Source organism: Motacilla alba, chromosome 3, assembly GCF_015832195.1.
Source record: "Motacilla alba alba isolate MOTALB_02 chromosome 3, Motacilla_alba_V1.0_pri, whole genome shotgun sequence".
NCBI classification, from domain to species: domain Eukaryota; kingdom Metazoa; phylum Chordata; class Aves; order Passeriformes; family Motacillidae; genus Motacilla; species Motacilla alba.
In genome coordinates this window covers 56,760,693-56,780,752 of record NC_052018.1, presented here as the reverse complement: position 1 = coordinate 56,780,752, position 20,060 = coordinate 56,760,693, and the positions used below count along the sequence as shown (strand labels likewise).

General features: G+C 35.6%; 1 protein-coding gene across 6 annotated transcripts in view; it reads left to right on the top strand.

The window, feature by feature from the left end:
• Positions 1–20,060, top strand: part of AHI1 (Abelson helper integration site 1) — an 85,240-nt gene that overhangs the window by 36,238 nt on the left and 28,942 nt on the right. For all 6 annotated transcript variants that reach the window (XM_038132533.1, XM_038132534.1, XM_038132537.1 and 3 more), the window contains one exon: positions 2,829–2,946. In XM_038132533.1, coding sequence (XP_037988461.1) covers positions 2,829–2,946 — 118 coding nt within the window. The remainder of the gene's footprint in view (positions 1–2,828; positions 2,947–20,060) is intronic.

Sequence of the window (20,060 nt, the reverse complement as noted above, 5' to 3'; positions counted from 1 at the left end):
GGCTGTCTTAGCCAACTTTGCTCATTGTTGTAAAGGTATTTAGCAATGATTTCCCACAGCATGCATTTAAAAAAAAAGAGTAATTTTGTTCTGTGAATAGTCTTATGTGTGCCTGTTGTAGGAGAATTAATTATTTTTCATAGAATAGTATACTTCACCTGGAAGCAGTTGTGCTTGAATCACAATTCCTCACTTGTTAGCTGAGTGCTTCCCATTTCTGTTACAATGTTGTGCCTTTTTTTCCTCCTTGGGCCTCTTAGAGATTATATAATACTTAAGAGCTAGTGGCAGAAAGGTCATTAAAACTCTGGCTTTGTCTCTGCTTTGGATGGGCAGTTTTTTATAGCTCACCTGACTTCAGCTTCACTGCCGTCAAGGGGAGGAATGAATCACTTTCTGTAAGACTACTTAAAACTTAATTTTTAATATCTCTTATTAAAAAGGTTTTCCTCTTGTTTTTAAGGCCTTGGACAGGAAGGAAGCATTCTAATGGAACTTAGGCTGCATTTTAGAACAGGTGATTTTCTTAAATCCTCAGGACTGCACATTCAGTCCTCTCTTCTGTGTTTCTTGTTGCATTTGATTTCAAAGCACGCTATTTGGCATGTATAGTGAGAGTGTTTGCATAATACAGCAGGAAGATAAAGAGGAGTGAATTAAGTGTTGTACAGGAATAATTTACATAGAGTTCCGAATCTCTTATATCATTTGTTCAAGGACCAGAATCAAGACAAGCTTAGCTTCATAATTCTTCCTTCCAGGGTGAACTGGGGAGGCATCTGTTAAGTGCTAGTTTTCAATACTTTGCTCTGTCCTGTTTAGCTTGATTTCCAAAGGCCAGTATGTTCAACCTGTCTTCATTTCCTCGTGTTATCTGAAATCTAATTTTTGATAGCAAATTTGAAAGAGATTTCCATCAAAATATTTGACTGGAAAGCCTATGTTTATCTTGTGGTGTAGTGTGCACTTAGCAAGAAATTCATGCAAAGGGGAGATCTCATTTATCTAAGGAAAAAGGCTCTCCCTAGAGTTTACAGTGGATTAAAGAAGATGAAATACTGGAAAGCTGAGATCAAAACATTTGCAGAACAGATTATTTTTTTTTTTGTGTTTGAGTAAATACGTAAGCTAATGGCTTTCCACCATTCTTTTGTATCAGAGAAAACTTTATATTAATTAAGCTTACTTGCTTGCATATGTAAATGTAAGAAAATCAGATTGATTTTACTGTTGCAGTTGTTCAGAAAAACAGGCCTCCATTCTGATAACATTTCCCAGCTACTGTTTACTAGTATTCATTTAAATTTGTACACTGTAGTAAAATTTAGCAGGTTTAATGCTTTTTTAAAATCATGTTCAATGGTTAATTTAATTTTCTGTCTTTTCTTTCTATCAGCTTTGGAGCATAGTCATTACAGTTGTGCACTTTTGCTGCAAGATTCCATGTTAGTCAAAGATAATTTTTGCTATAAAATTTCCACATTAGAATTAAATCCATATTCCTACACAAAAACCAGACACATTAAGATGAAGGTCAGGTGTAGTGGTGCAGAGCAGTTGGTGGCAGATATCCTCTGGCCCAATCAAGTAATTCAACACACATTTTTACTGCTATATTACCTGCATTTCAGTACACTTGCCAATACCCAAATATTATGCATTATTGAATTGAATAATATTTAGTGAATTACAGAAATAATAGTTATATAAAAGATGTCGTTTTTGAGATAGTTAAACCAAAGTGAATCAGTATTTGTCTCCTTTCTTTTAACAGAATTTACAAGCCAGTAGTTTGGAAATTTGCAAAATATTACTGGCCCACCACTGAAGTTTAAGGTTGTGATCTAGAGTTTACTGAGGCCAAAGGTAGTGCTCTACTGATTGGGAGATTTTAGTTGAATTAAGTGACCATATGCTTTTATTCTATATGATGAAATAGGCTTGACTTTTGAAAGGGTCAAGAATTACGTTATCTTACGTAAATAATTCTCATGAATTTTACCATATGAATATCTTGCTTGAGGAAAGTTACAAATATTTTGTTCAAGGCCTGTTTTTCTTCTGCCTTGGCTTTGGTGTATTAAGGCAGTGGAAATATATTTAACAAACAGTAAAATTCTCAATTGGATTAACCAAAAACTTAAGATCATTAAATTTTTTTTCATAGACTGTATTGGATAATATGACAAGAGTAAAATTTGGGAAGGGCTTTTGCTTTTTAGTAACTGTATATATATCAGGAAAGTCCATAGGAAACCAGATTTTAACTGCATTATCTTTGTTGCCATGGAGATTAGGACTGGAACTATATTATGTGTAATTTACAAATAGGAAGTGCCTGGGATTTTGGTGTTTATTGCTTTACAGAAGTCAGTTCTGTGCTAAGTTTGGTTTGAGATTTTTTTCCTGTAGTGCTGAGTATTTCTTTATGGATGTAGTGTAGTTTGAGTACTCAAAAATGAGAAATTATTTTAATATATTTATAATTTTAGGAGCGTATACACGTCTTCCTATTTTTATCCACGAAGGTGCAACAAAATGCTGGTTCAGACAATTCTGTTTCATTGTTTCCACTGCTTGAGTGTTGGTATCCATATATAAACACACAATTCAGTTTATTGCTGTGCCAGTAATTTTTCCAAGTCTGTATCTCCAAATACTAATAAAAAATAAATATTGAAGTTGTTAGTCATCATCGACTTGAGTTTTAATTTTTTCCTGGAATTTAATAGTTATTTACAGTAAACACATATTTCTCTTCTAGCTATTGCATCAGTAAGTGACCCAGGAAATTACACTTCACTTTCTGATTTGTCTTCCTATTACAGGCAAACTCAAATCTCTTGCTTCCTGCACCATCATCTCTGTCACCGCACTCCAAGCTAAGACTGCCGGGTGCTCTGAGTATTCCACTGAATCCTCTGTATTCTTTCACTGCTGAAAGTGGTAAGTTTCTTTATTTCTTCACTCTTTGTACAGAAGGGGTGATAACTTCTATGAGGATTTTTTTATTTTCTGCCTTTTAAAATTTTGCTGTGCAGCTCTTTCAGGGACTAACCCAGTTTTGCTATATGTGATACTGTTCTTTAAGTCCAGCGTGATACAGTCCAGTGCTGATGCATGTTTCTTTGTAAACTTTTTCTTTCTTTAAGGTGTACGCCTATTTATTAGTGCTGTAAGTTCATAGAAGAGGATGACATTGCCAGCTTTTATTAATTTAATATTTGATAATTTTTAATGCTTACTGAAGTATCTTAAACATGGGCACTCAAAAAGAATACAATTTAAAAGCATATATACTACTACAAAACCCTACTGCTTGATAGTGTATTTGCAGTTGTTTTTAATCTATTTTTAGATTTTTTTTCCCTAAAGATATTTTGTATTGAAAGTTTTGGAGAAAAAGGTAAGCAATGCAGTTGTGATGCTTACTTTGCTAATAATATCTGTTTAATTGATAATCACAGTATTTAATAATAAAGTTTATAATTTCATGACATTTTTTCTGGGCACCTGTAAAATAAGACAGAAAATTGGCACCTTAATTTCAAAGTGTTTTTGTTTTGTATCCTTGAGAAGAGTAAAAGGAATTCCAGAGGGAGGGTGGAATATATAATGAAATAAAAACACGTAATAGAGATTTAAAATGTAGATAGTAAAGATAGGAGTAATCTCTGTAATTATATAGAATTATCTCCTAAAGGCAGACAATTTTTTTCGCAAATGAAGTTATGATTACTTTTTCTGAGCAGCTGGGGAAATGGTCCTTAGCATGGTTTAAAAGATAGACCACTGGTCTCAGAATCACTCCTAGTCACTTATTCACAATGCAAATGGCCATACACCAATTAACTATAGTATTTTTGTTTTCTATCTTAACAAAAGAGCTTGGAGCCATAATAATATTCATCTGTTGCTCAAGGGATGCCTGTTATTTCCACAGTGTGTAAATCTTACAGAGGCAGTAGAGTGCATATGCTTACATATTGTAAATACTTGAAGTAAGTGGACTAACCCTTTAAAGAACATTAACATAGGCTTTTAAGTTGTTCTACATGGCTGTTCCTAGTATTGAACAAACAAAGGAATTTTATTTTCTTGAATTTTACTTTATGCAAAAGCACAGATAAAAGTGTTGATGGAGACTTCCTAAATACCATGAGCGAACCTAGGTGTAAGTTACCGCTGTGTATGAACAATCTCAGTGGTTTTGTTTCCAAAGCTGACCAGTACTTCCAAGATGATCCACAGGTACAGGAAAGTATTTATACCAGGGAAGCATAGTAAAATAGGAAATACAGTAAAGAAGAAGCCATGAGAACAGGAAGATTTTTAAGGGAAGGCAACCATAAAAATACTAATGGGCCCCAATTGAAATAGATTTTTCTGTAAGAAAATGTTTTAAAATTGTGAATTACTTCTCTGTTGTTTTGTGGGCCTCCAGGTTGTTCTATTGTGGTAGACTTGTTTTCAGTGAAACATGAAAAATACTTACTTATCTATTTCATCATTCCCCATTGATTATAAACTGTGAAGATAAGTGCTGGTGTTCATAGTGCCTAACTGCCAGATAAATTTTGCTTTTGAATAATAGAAAATCTGCACTTAAATGTTTCTATTGATTTATTGATTATGCTGTGAGGACAGAACCTTTATTTTCTGTATTGGTTTTATATACAAAATATATTTTCATTTTGTACTTATGTTAATTGGGATGTTGCATTGTTAACAATAGCCTGTACTAGAGATCCAGCAGATGGTTACATATTCCTGAAGGTTATGTTGACAGTTCAGTTCTGTCACCTTTACTGTGCATTTAGTGCTTCTTAAAGCAAAATGCAGAATTCCCATTTACATGTGTAAACCTCTGTTAGCAGTATATTTAACCATGTAACTGGTGTGTGTGCATGTTCTAATAGTTTGGTAAGGTGGTAGCTGATGTCTTGTAGTGTGGACAGTGTAGCAGCCTGAATATGTGCAGCCCTTTATTTTTAAAAGACAGTTTAATTGTCTCAGTCTTGCCTGAGGTAGGAAATAGTGGAAAAACAGTGTTGCCGTCTCTGTGCTATATGGGCAGTAGCAGTAATACAGGAGATCTTTCCTGATGTTTAAATCTTTTCATATCCAGTTACATTTGCAGAATTAGCTGTGACTTTGTAATATAATACTTCAAATAAAAGTAATATTCACTGCTATGGCTTTTAAATATGTGAGTCCATTTTGACAAATGGGTTCTGTATACCCTGACATATCGTGTGCTTTGTCTTTTCTTCAAGTACGTAATTTCACTGATTTATAGGCTTTAACAAAGCCCCAGTCTTATTCTGCTATTTCCCCACTTCCCTCAAGAATAGTTAGCTCATGGATGCCAAGGCAGGACTGCCTTTGTTTCCAACCAGTTTGCTCTAAATAAAGTAATTAATTGTTTAATTATCTGATAGAGAGCCTCACTATCTTTCTCAATGACAGAATATTCTTTATGTGAGATGAGTAAAGACAAGATGATGATATTATTGACCATGAAGCCCAACCCTCCTCCTTAAAGTGGATTCACCTAGAGCTCAGATGTGTCCATTTGGGTTTTGAATATCTCTAAGGATGGAGACTCCAAAATATCTCTGGAAAACCTATTACAATAATGGACTGTTCTCATAGGAAAGGATTTTTAATTATCTTTAAATTATATTTTGTGTATTTCAGTCTGCTTTGGTACATAGGATTATTTCTCCCCTAATTCAGGACTTGGCATTTCCCTTTGTTGAACTTCAAAAGATTCTTGTTGGCCGTTTGTATGCCTTGTCAAGGCACCTCTGAATGGCAGCATGTTCCTTTGCTGTATCAGCTCCTCCTCCCACATTTTTGTCATCTGCAAATTCATTGAGGGTGCACTCAGTCCTGTCATCCAGATGATTAATGGAGAAGTTCAAGTGTGGACACCAGTATTGACCTGTGGAGTGCACCACTGGTCTAAAAGTCTCCGGTTAGATTTCATGTGTGTGGTCACAAATCTCTAAACTCTCCAGCTCAGCCAACTTCCAGTCTGCTGCACTGTCTGTTTTACACAGTGTACACTTGAGCCGTTTGTCTGTGGGAATGCTATGGGGGACAGTGTTGAAAGTCTTGCCAAATTCAAAGTTAATAACATCTACTGCTTTCCCACTGATTCTGTGCAGTGCTGTGCAAGAGATAGTTTGGTTAAGAGCAGGGTTAGAATTACATAAGAAAAACGTAATGAATTTTGTCAAATAGTAATTAGCAAATATGTCCCACTAAGCAAGTACAATACATGGATCCACTTATTTTTATGTGTTATGTATAAATCGCTTCATTAGAGACATTTCATGAGATTTAACAGAACTAATTAAAGAAAATATATGTTGTGTGCCTTCCTCTCACAAAGATTGTTTTAAATTTGAGGGAAAGGCATGGAACTTAGGTTTTCTTACTGTCTGTCATGACAGCCTGTTTGCTGAAATTTTTCATCGGTATTGTGACTCATTTTACCTCATCAGAATAATTTTTGTGTCTGCCTGAGTATAGTTGTAGCTGTGCTCATAGCAATGTCAGTAATTTTAAAAGTTTGCTAGATGTTTGTCTTTGGAGAAAGTCATCCCCTTAGAGTTTTACATTTGTAGTTTAGATTTACGAAGTCTTATGGGCGTTCAGTACTGTAAGGAATCTGTTCCTAGAGATATGTAATATTTAAGGTTGCTGAACTTTCTAACTTTCTTTTCTTCTTCCTTTGCTTTCCTTCTTTTTTTTTTTCCCTTCTTTGGTAATACAATTTGATTAAGATCTGTCTGTATAACCCTGGCTACGCTCATGCTTAGTGCCAGTTTTATCATCCTGGCCTGTAGTGCTGTTCTGCAGCACGGCACTGTAGAGTTATCCAGAACTTTGTCTTAAATATGTCTGTCTCCTTCTTCTCATATGCTCCTCTTTCATAATTACTTCCAGGATGACCCATTTCCTAGTTGTTATTTTATTAACAAATAGGGAAGTAGCAAAAACCCCAGATTTTCAATTGCTCATTCTAGCTGACAGACATTAAAATCCCCTCTGGTTTTGTTTGCCTTTCCTCCTTAAGACTGTGAACATCTTTGGACAGTGAAATCACCTTCCTATGAGACACTGTTTTGGAGGTCTGTGGCATGCCATGAAAGAAATATCCGGCATCTTTGGGCTTTATTCAACAGTGATTCTTCAGTAACTACCATTATGTTCAGGACATAATGCTTTCTAAAATAAGTTTTAGGTTTCAAGTTATTGTAATTAACAGTGACCCTAATTGTTAATTATGTGGGAGATTGAAGCTTGACTGTAAATACTACACAGATCTGTTCACTGAAATTTGGACTTCAATAAAACCAGTTAATTAAACTTGCTCTTAAAAATTAATTACGTATGTGCTAGAAACGTGATGGTTCTTGTATCTTTAAAGAAAATCTCAAAAACAAAAAGCACAACATTTTGGCAGGGTTGAGAACAATTAGAAATTTTCTCTCCATTAACACAACTGACAGTCAAAGGTGTTTTCCACCTATATAAAGGGAAAGCTTCAAAGCACTCTTTATTGCTCGCTAAAAAATTAACAAAACTGACTCCACATTTAAGTCCTCTGTTATATTTGATAGACTATTTAAAACTGCTCAAGCAAATGGTGAAATAGATTTCTACATCAAAGACATCAGAAATATTAATGCATCAGTTAGATGTTCTTAAAATACCATTTTTGTTCTTGGGGTTTTTTTAGATTCAGAAAAAGGTACAATTATGCTGCACCAAGTAGCAGAATTCACATTGTGCAGAGGTGCTGCAGAAATACATGTCAAAAACTGCAGTCTCATATGTATGTTAAATCATTGATTCCCTCCCACCCCACCCAGTATTTCATACTTTCTCCCCAACTCTGTAACATCTATCCTTCAGTACTGCAACAGCCCTGGAGGAATTGGATGGGTTTGTTTGGGTTTTTTGGTGGGTATATGCCTTTCACATAATTTTGTGCCACTCAAGGAAGAATGTCTGCAGAAAGCTTGTTCAGTGTGGCCTTATTCTTTTTGTCTCTTACTGAGAAACTCTTAGGGGAAAGAAGACTTACACAAGCTGTAGATGAATGTGTATCAAATGAACAATTTAATTCAATTTCATTATTCTAATAACTCATTTTTTCTAATTTGAGAATAATAATCAACAAAATATTCCAAAGAGATACTAAAAAACAACATAGTATATATTAATACGAGTGCATGTATGTCTACTATATAGTTCAAGTATAAGATGAAGTACAGTATTTATAGTATCTCTTGAGAGAGGTGATTGAAAGTCATAAGATGACGAAAAGAAGCCATGTGGTACAGGTGGCAGCATTGCCATCTTCCCCACACTACTGTGCTGAAAATATGTAATTTTGACCTTGGTTGGGGAAATATTTTTGTTTAGAGGGAGTGCCAGTGCGAGTGCCCATTGGAGAAATCTGTTACTGGGATCCAATTCATGCAGGCAAATTGAGTGGCACACGGATCACTGAATACATCCTTTTTAAATCCTAGCATATTAGTGTTAATACTGTATTTTAACAAATCATATTTTAACATAGGAGTGAAATATCTTCCTATCCACTTTTTAAAATAAATATCTTGAATGTGTGTAAAAGACTTCTTGCCAAGAATATAAACATTAGAAAAGAACTCAATTTTGTTTTGAAAGGATATTGGGTATATCTGTTTCCTGTTGAATTGTAATGTATGCTGCCTCATTAGCTCACCCAGCAGCTTCATTTAGATTTGCTGTGATGGTGAAAGCAATTAAGCCAGCAGGGCTGCACAGATCAGAGCTATGGAAATGCTGTAGCAATTTGCCATAATATCTAAGTTCCATTGACATTTTTCTTTTTATCCCCACATCTTCTTAAAATTGGGGCAGAAACATGTTACGGTGAAGAGAACCAAATACACACCTAAAAATGGTTCAGAACCCACACTATTAGTTGAAAGTGGTTTGAGTGTCATACAATCTGCTATAGTTAATGATAGGAAACTAATTTTATTTTATTTATGAAAAAACTCAAAAAAGGGAAGTAGTTTATGTATAATAATTTCATAACGTTTCTTAATTTCATTAGCATTGGTGAATCTGCTGGCCTTTTTTTGTGTTATTGATTGAGAAAATAATAAAGTGATGTTATGAGGCCTGTGCAAAATAGTTTAGTAGTCTTTTCATTGTTTGCCTGATCTGTTTATCTTTTCCATTTATTCTTACTACTTCTACTCCTACAGAGGAAGAAATCCAAGTTCCCCCTTCACTAAGGGATATTTCTAATGGCCTCAATGTGATCAGGCAGTCCAGTGGGTGAAATATGTTTTGATTAGCAGTCTGCTACCCATGGAGTCTGGAACTGCACAGAAATGCAGAACACTTTCAGTATGTGCTATAGAGGTGCTGCCAGCATAGGAAGTGATGCATGAGAATAAATGCTTGCGGAGTGGTTAGCTTCCTGCACGCTGCAATCTGCTGCTAGTAGATTGTGTCATGTGTTTGAAAAAGGGGAATGTGCATCAAGATGTAAGAAATAAGTGCCGTGTACTTGTCTCTCACTTTGCAGTTATTTTTCTATGGTCTTAGGCAGTTTGCTGCCTTCCTGCTCAGTCACATATCTGAGGAACTAATTCAGCCTGACACTTTCAGAAACTTAAATTTTAAAAAATTCTCAAGAGAACTGTTCTTCTATTTTTGTGGGGATGGATTTTTTAAAAATATGATCCTTTTCATTTAATTATTCTAGTGGGACACTGATGCAAAAAATTAAAAAGTTTGCCTAGTATTTTCTTTTACATTCTTAAATGTAGAAATGCAAGTTGCTGTCTGTTATTGCAAGAAGTATCTTATTGCAGCTTTGAAGAATTCTCATGTCTTCTGTAATTTGTAGGATGTAACTGATTTTAACCCTGTGGCTGGATCAAGTATGTGTGTTTTCTTTCTTTTGGAAACTGAATTACTTAAGCATCCCCACCACCACTTGGTCTGTAGTAATAGATAGCATTAATGCAGAATACTAGCACTTTCTAAGTGAGTAAACTTGACTTATTTTAGTCCCTTGGTTTTTGAGTATATTATTCTGTTGTGGGAATTTTTCCTCTTATTAACTAAAGATAAACATACCTTTACAGTCATTACAAGCCTTTGTTTTAACTAAAGATGACTGCATAGTCACTGAGTATTTATTACAATGAATTTTTAGATCCAGTTAACAGATTTTCTCTTTATTTTTTAAAAGATGGTAGGAGAACTCAGTAGAGAGAAATCACCAGCTCAGCCCCACAGATCAGCTCTCAGCAAGCGTCAACTGATGTAATTACACTGATGTTTGCTTACAGTATTTTTACCATAAGCAGAAGAGCATTAAGTCTAAAGTGCTTTTTTATATATGTTTGTTAATTTGAATGGGAACTCCCGTGGGGAAAATGATAATTCATTTTAAGATATTCATATCTCTCACTTTGACTTAAGGGAAATTTGTAAGAGAAGGAAGAAAGAAAGAAAATAAAACTTTTTTTCATTATTATTTGCTTATAACTCTATGGAAGAACTGAAAAATACAGCTTACAGATATTTTTCTCAAAGTTAGTTTTCTTTTAAAACAATAGGAATATCTATCACAAGATGTTATTGTTATTTTTTTATACCTCCTTCTTTTATAACCTATTTGGCTATACCATTTACATTTTGAAGTAGCTGTGACTCAGTTTCTTCAGTGCAAGTAGATGACAAGGGCTCATGATGTTCCAGCTTACAGCTGACTTCAGCAGTAAATAAAAATCAAGAGTATCAGGACACACCTGTGCCTTCATCGTGGCTTGCAGGCAGCTCAGGCCATTCTGCAGGGGAAGGAATTTCCTCAGAGCTCTGTGACCCTGCTGTGCTGCCCACATCATTGGACAACATGCCAGAGTTCTGGCTCAAGGCACAAATGCAGGACCTTGTCTTACAGTACAAGAGCTGGGTGTTTACATTTAAAAAATGAATAGTAAAAATTATTTTTTAATTTGAAAATGTAAGTTGTATAGATAGATTCATCTAACCACAAAAATGTTCCAATAGAATAGTAAAGACACAGAGACATAACCATTAACATTAATGACAATCTAGTTCTTCTATTGTAAAAGGTTGCTTATCCAGTTTCTTCTATCTGATTGATAAGATGTTATAAATGTCAGAAGAGTTTGTATTTTCTAGTTAAACTTGCTAGAATTGTTTATACTGAGATCAAAGATACACGTTCCTTTTTTATATGTTCTTTCTCATATTTCTTCTAGGTAAGTTAATTAAAATATTTCTCTAAAAATTACACTAAATACAGAGCACAATAACAGCAATCTTTGAAGATTCCAAAAACTTTATCTAAAGAACACCATTTATATTTACTTGAAATTGGTGTATGTTAGGGTAATTACTGCTGAGCCTTCAGGCTAAAGGAAGTACTCTCAGCCAAATTATACAAGGGTGTGGATTAAATGAAGCATTACTCTCTGTTTGGCAGCAATGGATATAGATTGCAAAATCAGGGTGTGACGTAGTACTGTGGTAAGTCTCTGCCAAAAGAGATTTGGCCTAAGTGTGCCCTTACTTTCTCAGTTATGTGGATCCTAAAACAACTGAATCTAATTAATTCCTAAGTAGAGAGGTCCTATTAACTGTTTTCACTCTGAGCCTGTCTGTAATTTTGGGCTATTGAGCCATGAGACAACAACATGCTTGAATGAAATTACAGCTGGTCACAGAGAGGGAAACAGTCTTTCTGCCAAGGACTGTGCAGTAAAAAGTATCAGTCCTCTTGCCCAGCAGAAAGCTCACATCAGCAAGGATGCTGTCTGTACAGCAGAAAACATGAGTGAATAAAATGGGGAAATTGATCTCTGCTTGTATTGCTCCAATCCTTCTGTTCCTGTCATTTCCAGAGGAGCTGGGGAGACAGTGCAAAAACCCTGGCAGCAGCCATGGTGCACAGGAGGGAGACAGCTCCATCGCCCAAGAGGATACCAAAGTACTTTGACTTCATCGCTGGTTTTGACAAGTTAGCAAATCCTAAGTGCATTTAAAAAAGTAAAAAATCTATGTTTTAAACATACATTATTCATCCCATTTTGTTACGCATGCATACTTTTTCAACTGCTTTAAAAAGCCTTGGCTAATTTTGTTGATAGATTTTTATGTGTGAAGCAATTAAACTTCCATGGATTCATATGCACCTTGTTATTCTTGTTGCTGAAGCACCAATTTCAGGGAGAACAGACTTCCCCTGACATGGTTAATTCTATTAACATAATGCCTTTTAAGTTAACTTGGGTGTATGTGATCTGTAGTATGCTCTGCAATAGGTTGTGGTACAGATGAAATTTGGTCATTGTAGTTTGATATGGATCGTGTTGGTCCTGTAGAAACTAATGATAGAGGATGGTGGCTTGGGAAAGCATTTAGAAGGCAGAAGGCAGGTGCAGAGAAGTGAGGGTTTCTATAGGTGTGTGACTCAGACATTGCTGTTGTCACACAGTAGTTTGCGGTTGCATACAGAGCTGGCCTCAATGTGCTGCCTTGATCCAGGTGAAATGAGAGCTTCTCTGGAGCCTGCGTGCTGTTGTTAGCTTGCTTTCTTGCTCACTAGAGGTTGTAAGGAACAGTGACTCATTCCTTGTTGGCCTCAAATGAAGCACTAGAATTCTCTTAAAACTCTGCTTCTGAAAAGCAGAGTATTTGGGTGTTTGTGTTTGGGTGTTTTTTGCAACCTTATGGCATTCAGTAAAGGATTGCAGAGGATTGAGTTTCTTTCTCATGTTTTCCTCTCACAATTAAGGCTCTTTCTTCAGTTTTTATTTACTCAAAAAGAAAAAAGATTCAAGTGACAAACAGGCAAATTCAAAAAAACTTCTAATGTCTCCCCTGCTCACTTGACCCAGGGCTCTGTTTTGGCTTGCTGGACAGTCCCATTGCAGAAGGCTCTTATGCAACCGTGCAACAGATAATATTTGACACTCTGTATCTCATCTAAAGATTGACTCCATTGTACTGCATCCCCATATGATTCTAGATAGCACATCCCCTTTTCCTGTCCTGTCAATCTCTACTCCAGCTGTCTATCTATGCTAACTTCTGGTGCCTCATTGATTGGGGTTTTTTACAGATTAGCTGCAGGGTGTTGCAGTGGCATATATTGATACAGGCCTTTCTGGAATCCTTTCAGAAGCTGACTGGTCAAAGGAAGCTGCAGCTAATATGCCAAATAATAACATACAGAAAATTGGAGCTTCTTTCAAAATAAGTGTTGAGCATCTTTTGGTGTGACAGATTTCCTAGTAGCAATTTGGAATGTCGTGAAAATTCATTCTCCAAACTTCTGGTTGTCACTATGCACCTACAGAGCATATTAAGATTAACTTTGTGAGGTGTTGTATTTTCACGTGAGGACCTTGAATAGGTTTAATTTTCCTACTCCTTGCATCTTTGAGTTTTCATTAATGGATAATCACATTTAAGCAGAGTTCACCTCTGTAGTAAAAAAGGATGAGCCTGTCCTTAAAGTGGGGGGGTGGGGGGGGTTGTGACTGCCTCTATACAGAGAAGGTGTCCATGAATCCATGCGGTGTGTCACCTCTTCTGCTTGTTCAGGAGAATATTGTAACAGTTATGCATGCTGCTAGTTGAAGAACTTCTGTTGTGAGCTGGGCCCTAGCTAAAACCAAGCAGGTGTTTCTTTCCTATAAGGACTCCAAGCATGTTCTTGGAATTTTTAATTTTTGAAATAATTTAAAACACAAATTCTGAATATATATGTATTGATTAATTGGTGGCAACTTTTCACCTTTTGTGTACAGCAGTTCAATCTAATATAACGTATGTTCAGCCAAATTATATTTGCTTCTGATTTGGCTGCTTCTGCATAAAAAAAACAGCAACAGGAGAAGAAGAAATACAGTTGTTCTACTGTTACTTGCAAGATTTGGGGTGTAGTGTCCACCTAATGCACATCTATAACATACCACATCAAGTGTACCTTGATAACAGTACTTTATTGGAAACTTGTTTTCTTTCTGGTACAGAGCATAAAGAAAACCTCCATCTTTGTTTACTACTCACACATGTAGAGGATCTTCAGCAGCTGAAAATGTGGTTTCAATTAAGACTCTTCCTGCAAATCAGCTTTTCTTACCAAAACAATTTTCAGAGTAAGTTCCAGTAATCACTCAAAGAGAACAAGGTGTGTCCAGGGTTGTCTGTATCACCAGTTCTTGAGTTAATAATTGGCACATAAATGTGTGCAAAAAACAAAACCATCTAGGAAGGTTTACTGAATAAGGCTATTAAAACGTATACTTTGAGATTTCCAAACTTAAAAGTGTTACTAGACAATTTTCTGTGGTTTTTAGTTGTTTGGTCCTTTTGAAGAAGCAAATGTTTGTAGCAGTTGGCGATGAAGTCAGTTTTAAAGAAACTTATATATAATTCATAATGCATAAAAATGGGTGGTTCTTTTTAGAAAAGGCTATGGAGAAGAATTTCCTGTCCTTGAATATTCAGACCTTAATCACCTTCCTCTTACTGATGATTATGAAAACTTAGCACTTGCTGTGGATTTTGGCTTATTGGAGGTGCTGTGTGAGCATAGTCAGTAGGGATTTTAGCTGCAACTGGTTGTCAAACCAGAGAGGATGGGTCATATAGTTAGGCTTACATGTTAAAGTACTGTAGTTTTTAACAGTTTGGCACTACCTATGTGATGATGTGAAAAAGCTACTATGGTATTGAATTAGGCACTTATACTGTATTTCATGATACTGTAAAATTATTTAGTCAAACGGTATTTCTTCATTCAGAATTTAATTTTCATTATTATTTGTGTTTACATCTTTAGATTTGCTGTGCAAATAGTCTTGCTTGCAAAATTCCTATACAAAGAAGATACTAATTCACTGGATAGTACTGTTACTTCTACTTTCTCGCTTGCCACTGAGATAGTGGAATAATGCCACTGAGATAGTGGAAAGTCTTTCTGTCTTCTAATCCCAGCTGTACCATTTTGTGTTTGTGATTGAACCTTGTAGAGAATTCTGTTCCCTCCAGGATAATCCAGAGTTTTAGAAATGTGGTCTTAGCCTAGAGCTGGGCACCGCCACTCTTTGTGAATCTGCCTGTCTTGATTTGCCTTCTTTTACCTCTCCTCAGATCAGGTAGTGCTGTTGTAAATTAAAGGGAGTATTGCTGCCTAATTATGTTCAATGCAAACATTTTCCATGCTTTTTTTTTTTTTTTCATATCCCCCATCTAAGACCCAAAGATTATAAAACTCCACTGCTGTAAAAGCAGTAACAGGTTGCTGCTGCATTCTAAAATACTTTGCAGACCTTGTAGGTAGAGGAAACTGCAAAATCAATATAATTGAAATCTTTGCCCGGCTGGATCTCCAATGTGTTGCCTTATTGTTGGACCTAACATTTCAGTGCATTTTCTCTGTAACAGATGATACCAATATTAGTCTCAAGTGCTTTTTCATATGTTATTTACAAGGAACTATATTCAGATTTTTTGTTACCAAAGTGGTTGCAGGCCATTATTTTATTTTCCTATACAGCTGGATACTAAATAGAAAGGGCTTACTTATTCATACATGTTCCATTAACTGATATGTAGAAAAACCTTCTAAAAGTAGTTTATTAATAAATTTTCTGAAAACTCAAAAAGTATGCATGTGGGAAAACTCTCATGGAGTGGCTTGGTTTTACCACACACATATTTCCATGAAATATCTGACCAGTCTAATTTCTGAACTACAAAATGGAAAGTAAAGTTGTGGGTGTATTTTAAAGACATGATCTATTTCTGAATATAGAAGTATGTTTGCTTCAAACTTTTTTCCTTGCTCTTTTGATTTGAGGCAAAATTTTAACTCTTTCATAGGGGTTTCCTAGTATAGTGTCTGCCAATGGTCCTGCATTTTTCAGGTTTGATAATGTATGAATTGTTTGGCTATTTAATGGAATTTTCTGGTAATACTTTGTTAGAATTAATACTCAGTACTTGCTGAAAGTGCTAATGTCATAGAGAAAGTAGTGGCTATTCTGGTCATGATAAAGACCTGAAATATCAAGCTGACTTGTTTTTTCCAGCATATTGCACATGATGTTGGTGATACTATTTTACTTTGAATGTAAATGTTAGGAAAATGCTACATAAGCATTTACAAGATTTGAAATTTTTTTTAGATTTTTTTCCAGTCAAGATGTCATTTGACATTGTGAGGCTTACTGGGTAATATAGAAATTCAGTAGTTTATGCAGTAACTGGTTGTTTTTACTTAGCTAGCAAGACTTTGCATTCCAAAAATGTGTTAATGGCTGATTTTGAAAGATATTTGTGATATCCTAAGCATATTTTCTTACAGCTTTCCACTTGTAGAATGGCAAGCTAATTTGATTTAAGTAACTCTGAGTAACTAGCCATTGCTGAATTTCTGTTGTGCGAAAAGCTGTGTGAAAAAATTGCTTTGTTTTCCTTCCTTGCATAATTTTCATTCTTATATTTTTTTCTTATCTTTTTTTCTTATCTTTAATTTTCATTCCTATATTTTATCTGTAGTTAAGTATGTTCTTTTAAAGACACAAGTAGAGTTATGAGGTCATAAGATACTTGACTTTGAGAGTTGCAGATAGAGTTAAATTCTATTTAACTGTATTACGTAGGAATTACCTGTATTAATAAGTGAAATTTAACTGTTCTACCTCTTTTTAGAAAGCAGATAATAATAAAGCCTGCTTAAAAGCTCCATTTCCTCTGATTCAGGGAGGGTAATTTAAAGTAGAGGCAAAAATATTATTAAGACCAAAAGTGAAGGTTGCTACTTCAGTGTTGGGCATCTACAACTCCAAGGGACTGCAGTTTTTATATTTTGTGAAGTAGTTTTTGATAGGGAGCACCACAAACTACTTGTAATATAATACAAAATAAATTTCTTTTTTGTTTTAGTTTCTTTGCTTTTAAATAGTCCAGGTGAGCTTAGCAAAACTAATAATGACTTTCTCAGGGTATCTGCAGCGCTAGAAGAAAAATAACTCTTATTAATACAAAAAATGCGTCATAGTCTGCATTTTCCTTACATCTTTTTTATCTGCTATCTAAAGCTTGTAAATAATGCTGCCAATCTGATTTCAGAAAGCTGATGTTATCTCTGCAGGCTTATAGATGTTTGCTGTAGAATCACCTTCTGTTCTCCAAGTTGTAGAAAGAAACAACTGGATACTATAACTTGTGCTCACTTTCAGTGATATCTACTGCCATTGTGATGTAATGTTAGAAGTTGTCGTAAATTAGCACGTTCCTGATCAGCATGAATTCAATAAATGTTCTTTACTTCAAAAGAATGCTTGGGACACGTGCTACTACTTGCATTGTTTATATATGGTACTGTAGAAACTTAACATTTGCAAGAAAAATGTAAGATGATGGTTTGATAAGATTACTCAGAAATAATTAGGTGGGTGTGTAGGCTGCTAAATGTATTTGATTTTAATCTCTAATTAAAAAGTTGGATTTTTTAATTGTTTTTGTGATGCAATAGTTTTTACTTCATTATGCTTTTTGTAAATAGGGGCCAAATTCTGCCTCTTCATTGTGCCTAAGTACAGAATAAATGTTTTCAAATGAAACCCAAAGCAAGTGACAGACATATTATCTATAGTCCTCCATGTGGAGGATTATTCTCAGAGCAAACACATATATGTGCCCTTGTACACCTTGAACCAGGAATGAAAATGATGGCTAACCTTGAATGAATATCTCTATGCATTCTTTTGGCTGATTGGAGACATAATTATGTTGTGGGATCTGGCACTGCCAGAAGCACAGTGTTTTCATGTTAGTGCTGTCTGATTCTGAGGTCTCTTATATGAGGATTGGAATTGGTTGATGTTACAGCAAAGGTATCTCTCGGTGGATCTACAGGTGTGAATTTAAGCCTTGTTCTGTTCCACTGCTCCAGTGTTTACTTAACTCTTCTGCAAGGACAAACTACCTGGTCACTTGAGCTGTGGAATCAAACAACCATATGCATTAGCTAGAGATAACTGCATCAGTCCTTGGATAAGGAGGTTACTGTGTTAAAGCACACTAGAGCAGTTGTGTCTCTCACTTTCAGGAAAACTGTGACTTGCTCATGGTTTGGGAGCCCAGGGTTCTCCTAGTAGCTACAGCTGAGGCATCCACTGGGAAATCAGATGCTGTGTTTAAGAAGCTGCAGCACAATGTATGGAGCTGCATGGTCCTGAATTGTGTAACTCCCTGAGGTTTTTTCTACATAACTCTTTTTCATACCAATGTTTAGTAACAATTGGTTGAAAAGGTAAACATTACTTATTTTTTCATTGAAAGCGTATCCTTCGGTACAGACTTCTCTATACAGTGTACTGTTTTGAATGGCAAACAAAGCCTCATCTATTGGCATAATTTCCCAAGATTATTTTGTTCATTTACAAGTTTTCATTGTATTCATAGGGATGGAGAAGGGAAGCAAAAATAAATCATGCTTTTCCACCCATCAGCCCAGCTGTTTCAGCTGAACTTGGATAGGGTAAGGTGGGGTGGATTTGGGCTTTTTTAATGCCTGCCATCTAGATCAGTCTCCGCTAACTGGAGGACTGACGTCTGGCAGCAGTAGAGCTGCCAGGGCTTTTTTGTCTCTCATTTTACTGAAGTGTATATAGCATGTAAACAGCTCTCATATCCAATGGGCAAAATAAATAAAGTGTTTCTCTATATAACTTTTAAAAAGTGAGACAGTAAACAGAGAGGTATTCTATTTGTCCTATAGATTTTGGGTTTTGGTTTTAAGTTAATTGGTATAGTTTAGTAAATTGGAACCCCTCGTAGAAGAGGAGAATGACATTGAGGAGATAGTTTAGCATTTTCTGGATGTTTTGATAGAAGAAAAAGGTGGGGAAGAGACAAGGACAGTGCTAGTAATGGCATGGGCTGACACTGAGTAGACTTCTGTCAGTGCAGAATACTCTGCAATAATCATGGTGTTGGTAGAAGACCTTTTGCATTCAGTAATGTTGCCATCACAGCACTTTTGTATATACAGCACATGAGAACTGCCTGGTTTTAGCGTATGCATTTTAAGTGGTTTGCAAGGTCACAGAATCACTGCATTGTTTAGGTTGGAAAAGGCCTACAAGATCACTGAGTTCAAGCTTTACCAAGTCACCTTGTCAACTAGACCATGGCACTAAGTGTCACATCCAGTCGTTTCTTGAGCACTTCCAGGGATGGTGTCTCCATCACCTCCCTGGACAGCCCATTCCAATGCTTAACAACTTCCTTCCAGAACGAAATTCTTCCTGATGTCTAACCTGAACATCCCCTAATGCAGTTTGAGATCATTTTTTATTGCCCTGTCACTATGATACATATTAAACTTACTAAAACAGTTTTAAATACACTTTGGTCCTGTCAATTCTGCTGTTTAGTCTGAATATCTTCAAAATCATAGGTGCTAGACTAAGTTATGCAGAACAGAGTTGGAAGTGGGTTTTCACCTAAAGCAATGGATATTAGTGAAACATCTGCCTTGCTGATAAAAGGAGAAGTTGTACTTGTGTTAAGTAGGTGCATCCACTCCTTTCATTTTGTGTGAACTGCATCTGAAAATGTGGTGGGTTTTAAATGTGTTTGTGATCATGTGTTTAAATAGAGGAAAACAGGTTCTTACCCAATATATAAACAATCTTTTTATATAATGAATTCTGTTTGATCTATTAGAGCATAATTGGTTTGAGGATAAAGTCTTTGAGGGAAGATTAATATATATTTAGATCATTACAAAATTTTCTTCATTCCCTTACATTATACATAGCTTGAAAAATTAAATTTCAGAAATAGCTGAAATCTTTTACTTTAAAAACCTCAAAACTTTCCTTTGAAACCTTTGGAACCTAAAGTAGAGATTACATTGCATACTAAAAGATCCTTTCATCACAGAGGTCATACTTTTAGTCGTACTACACTAGGTGAGTGTA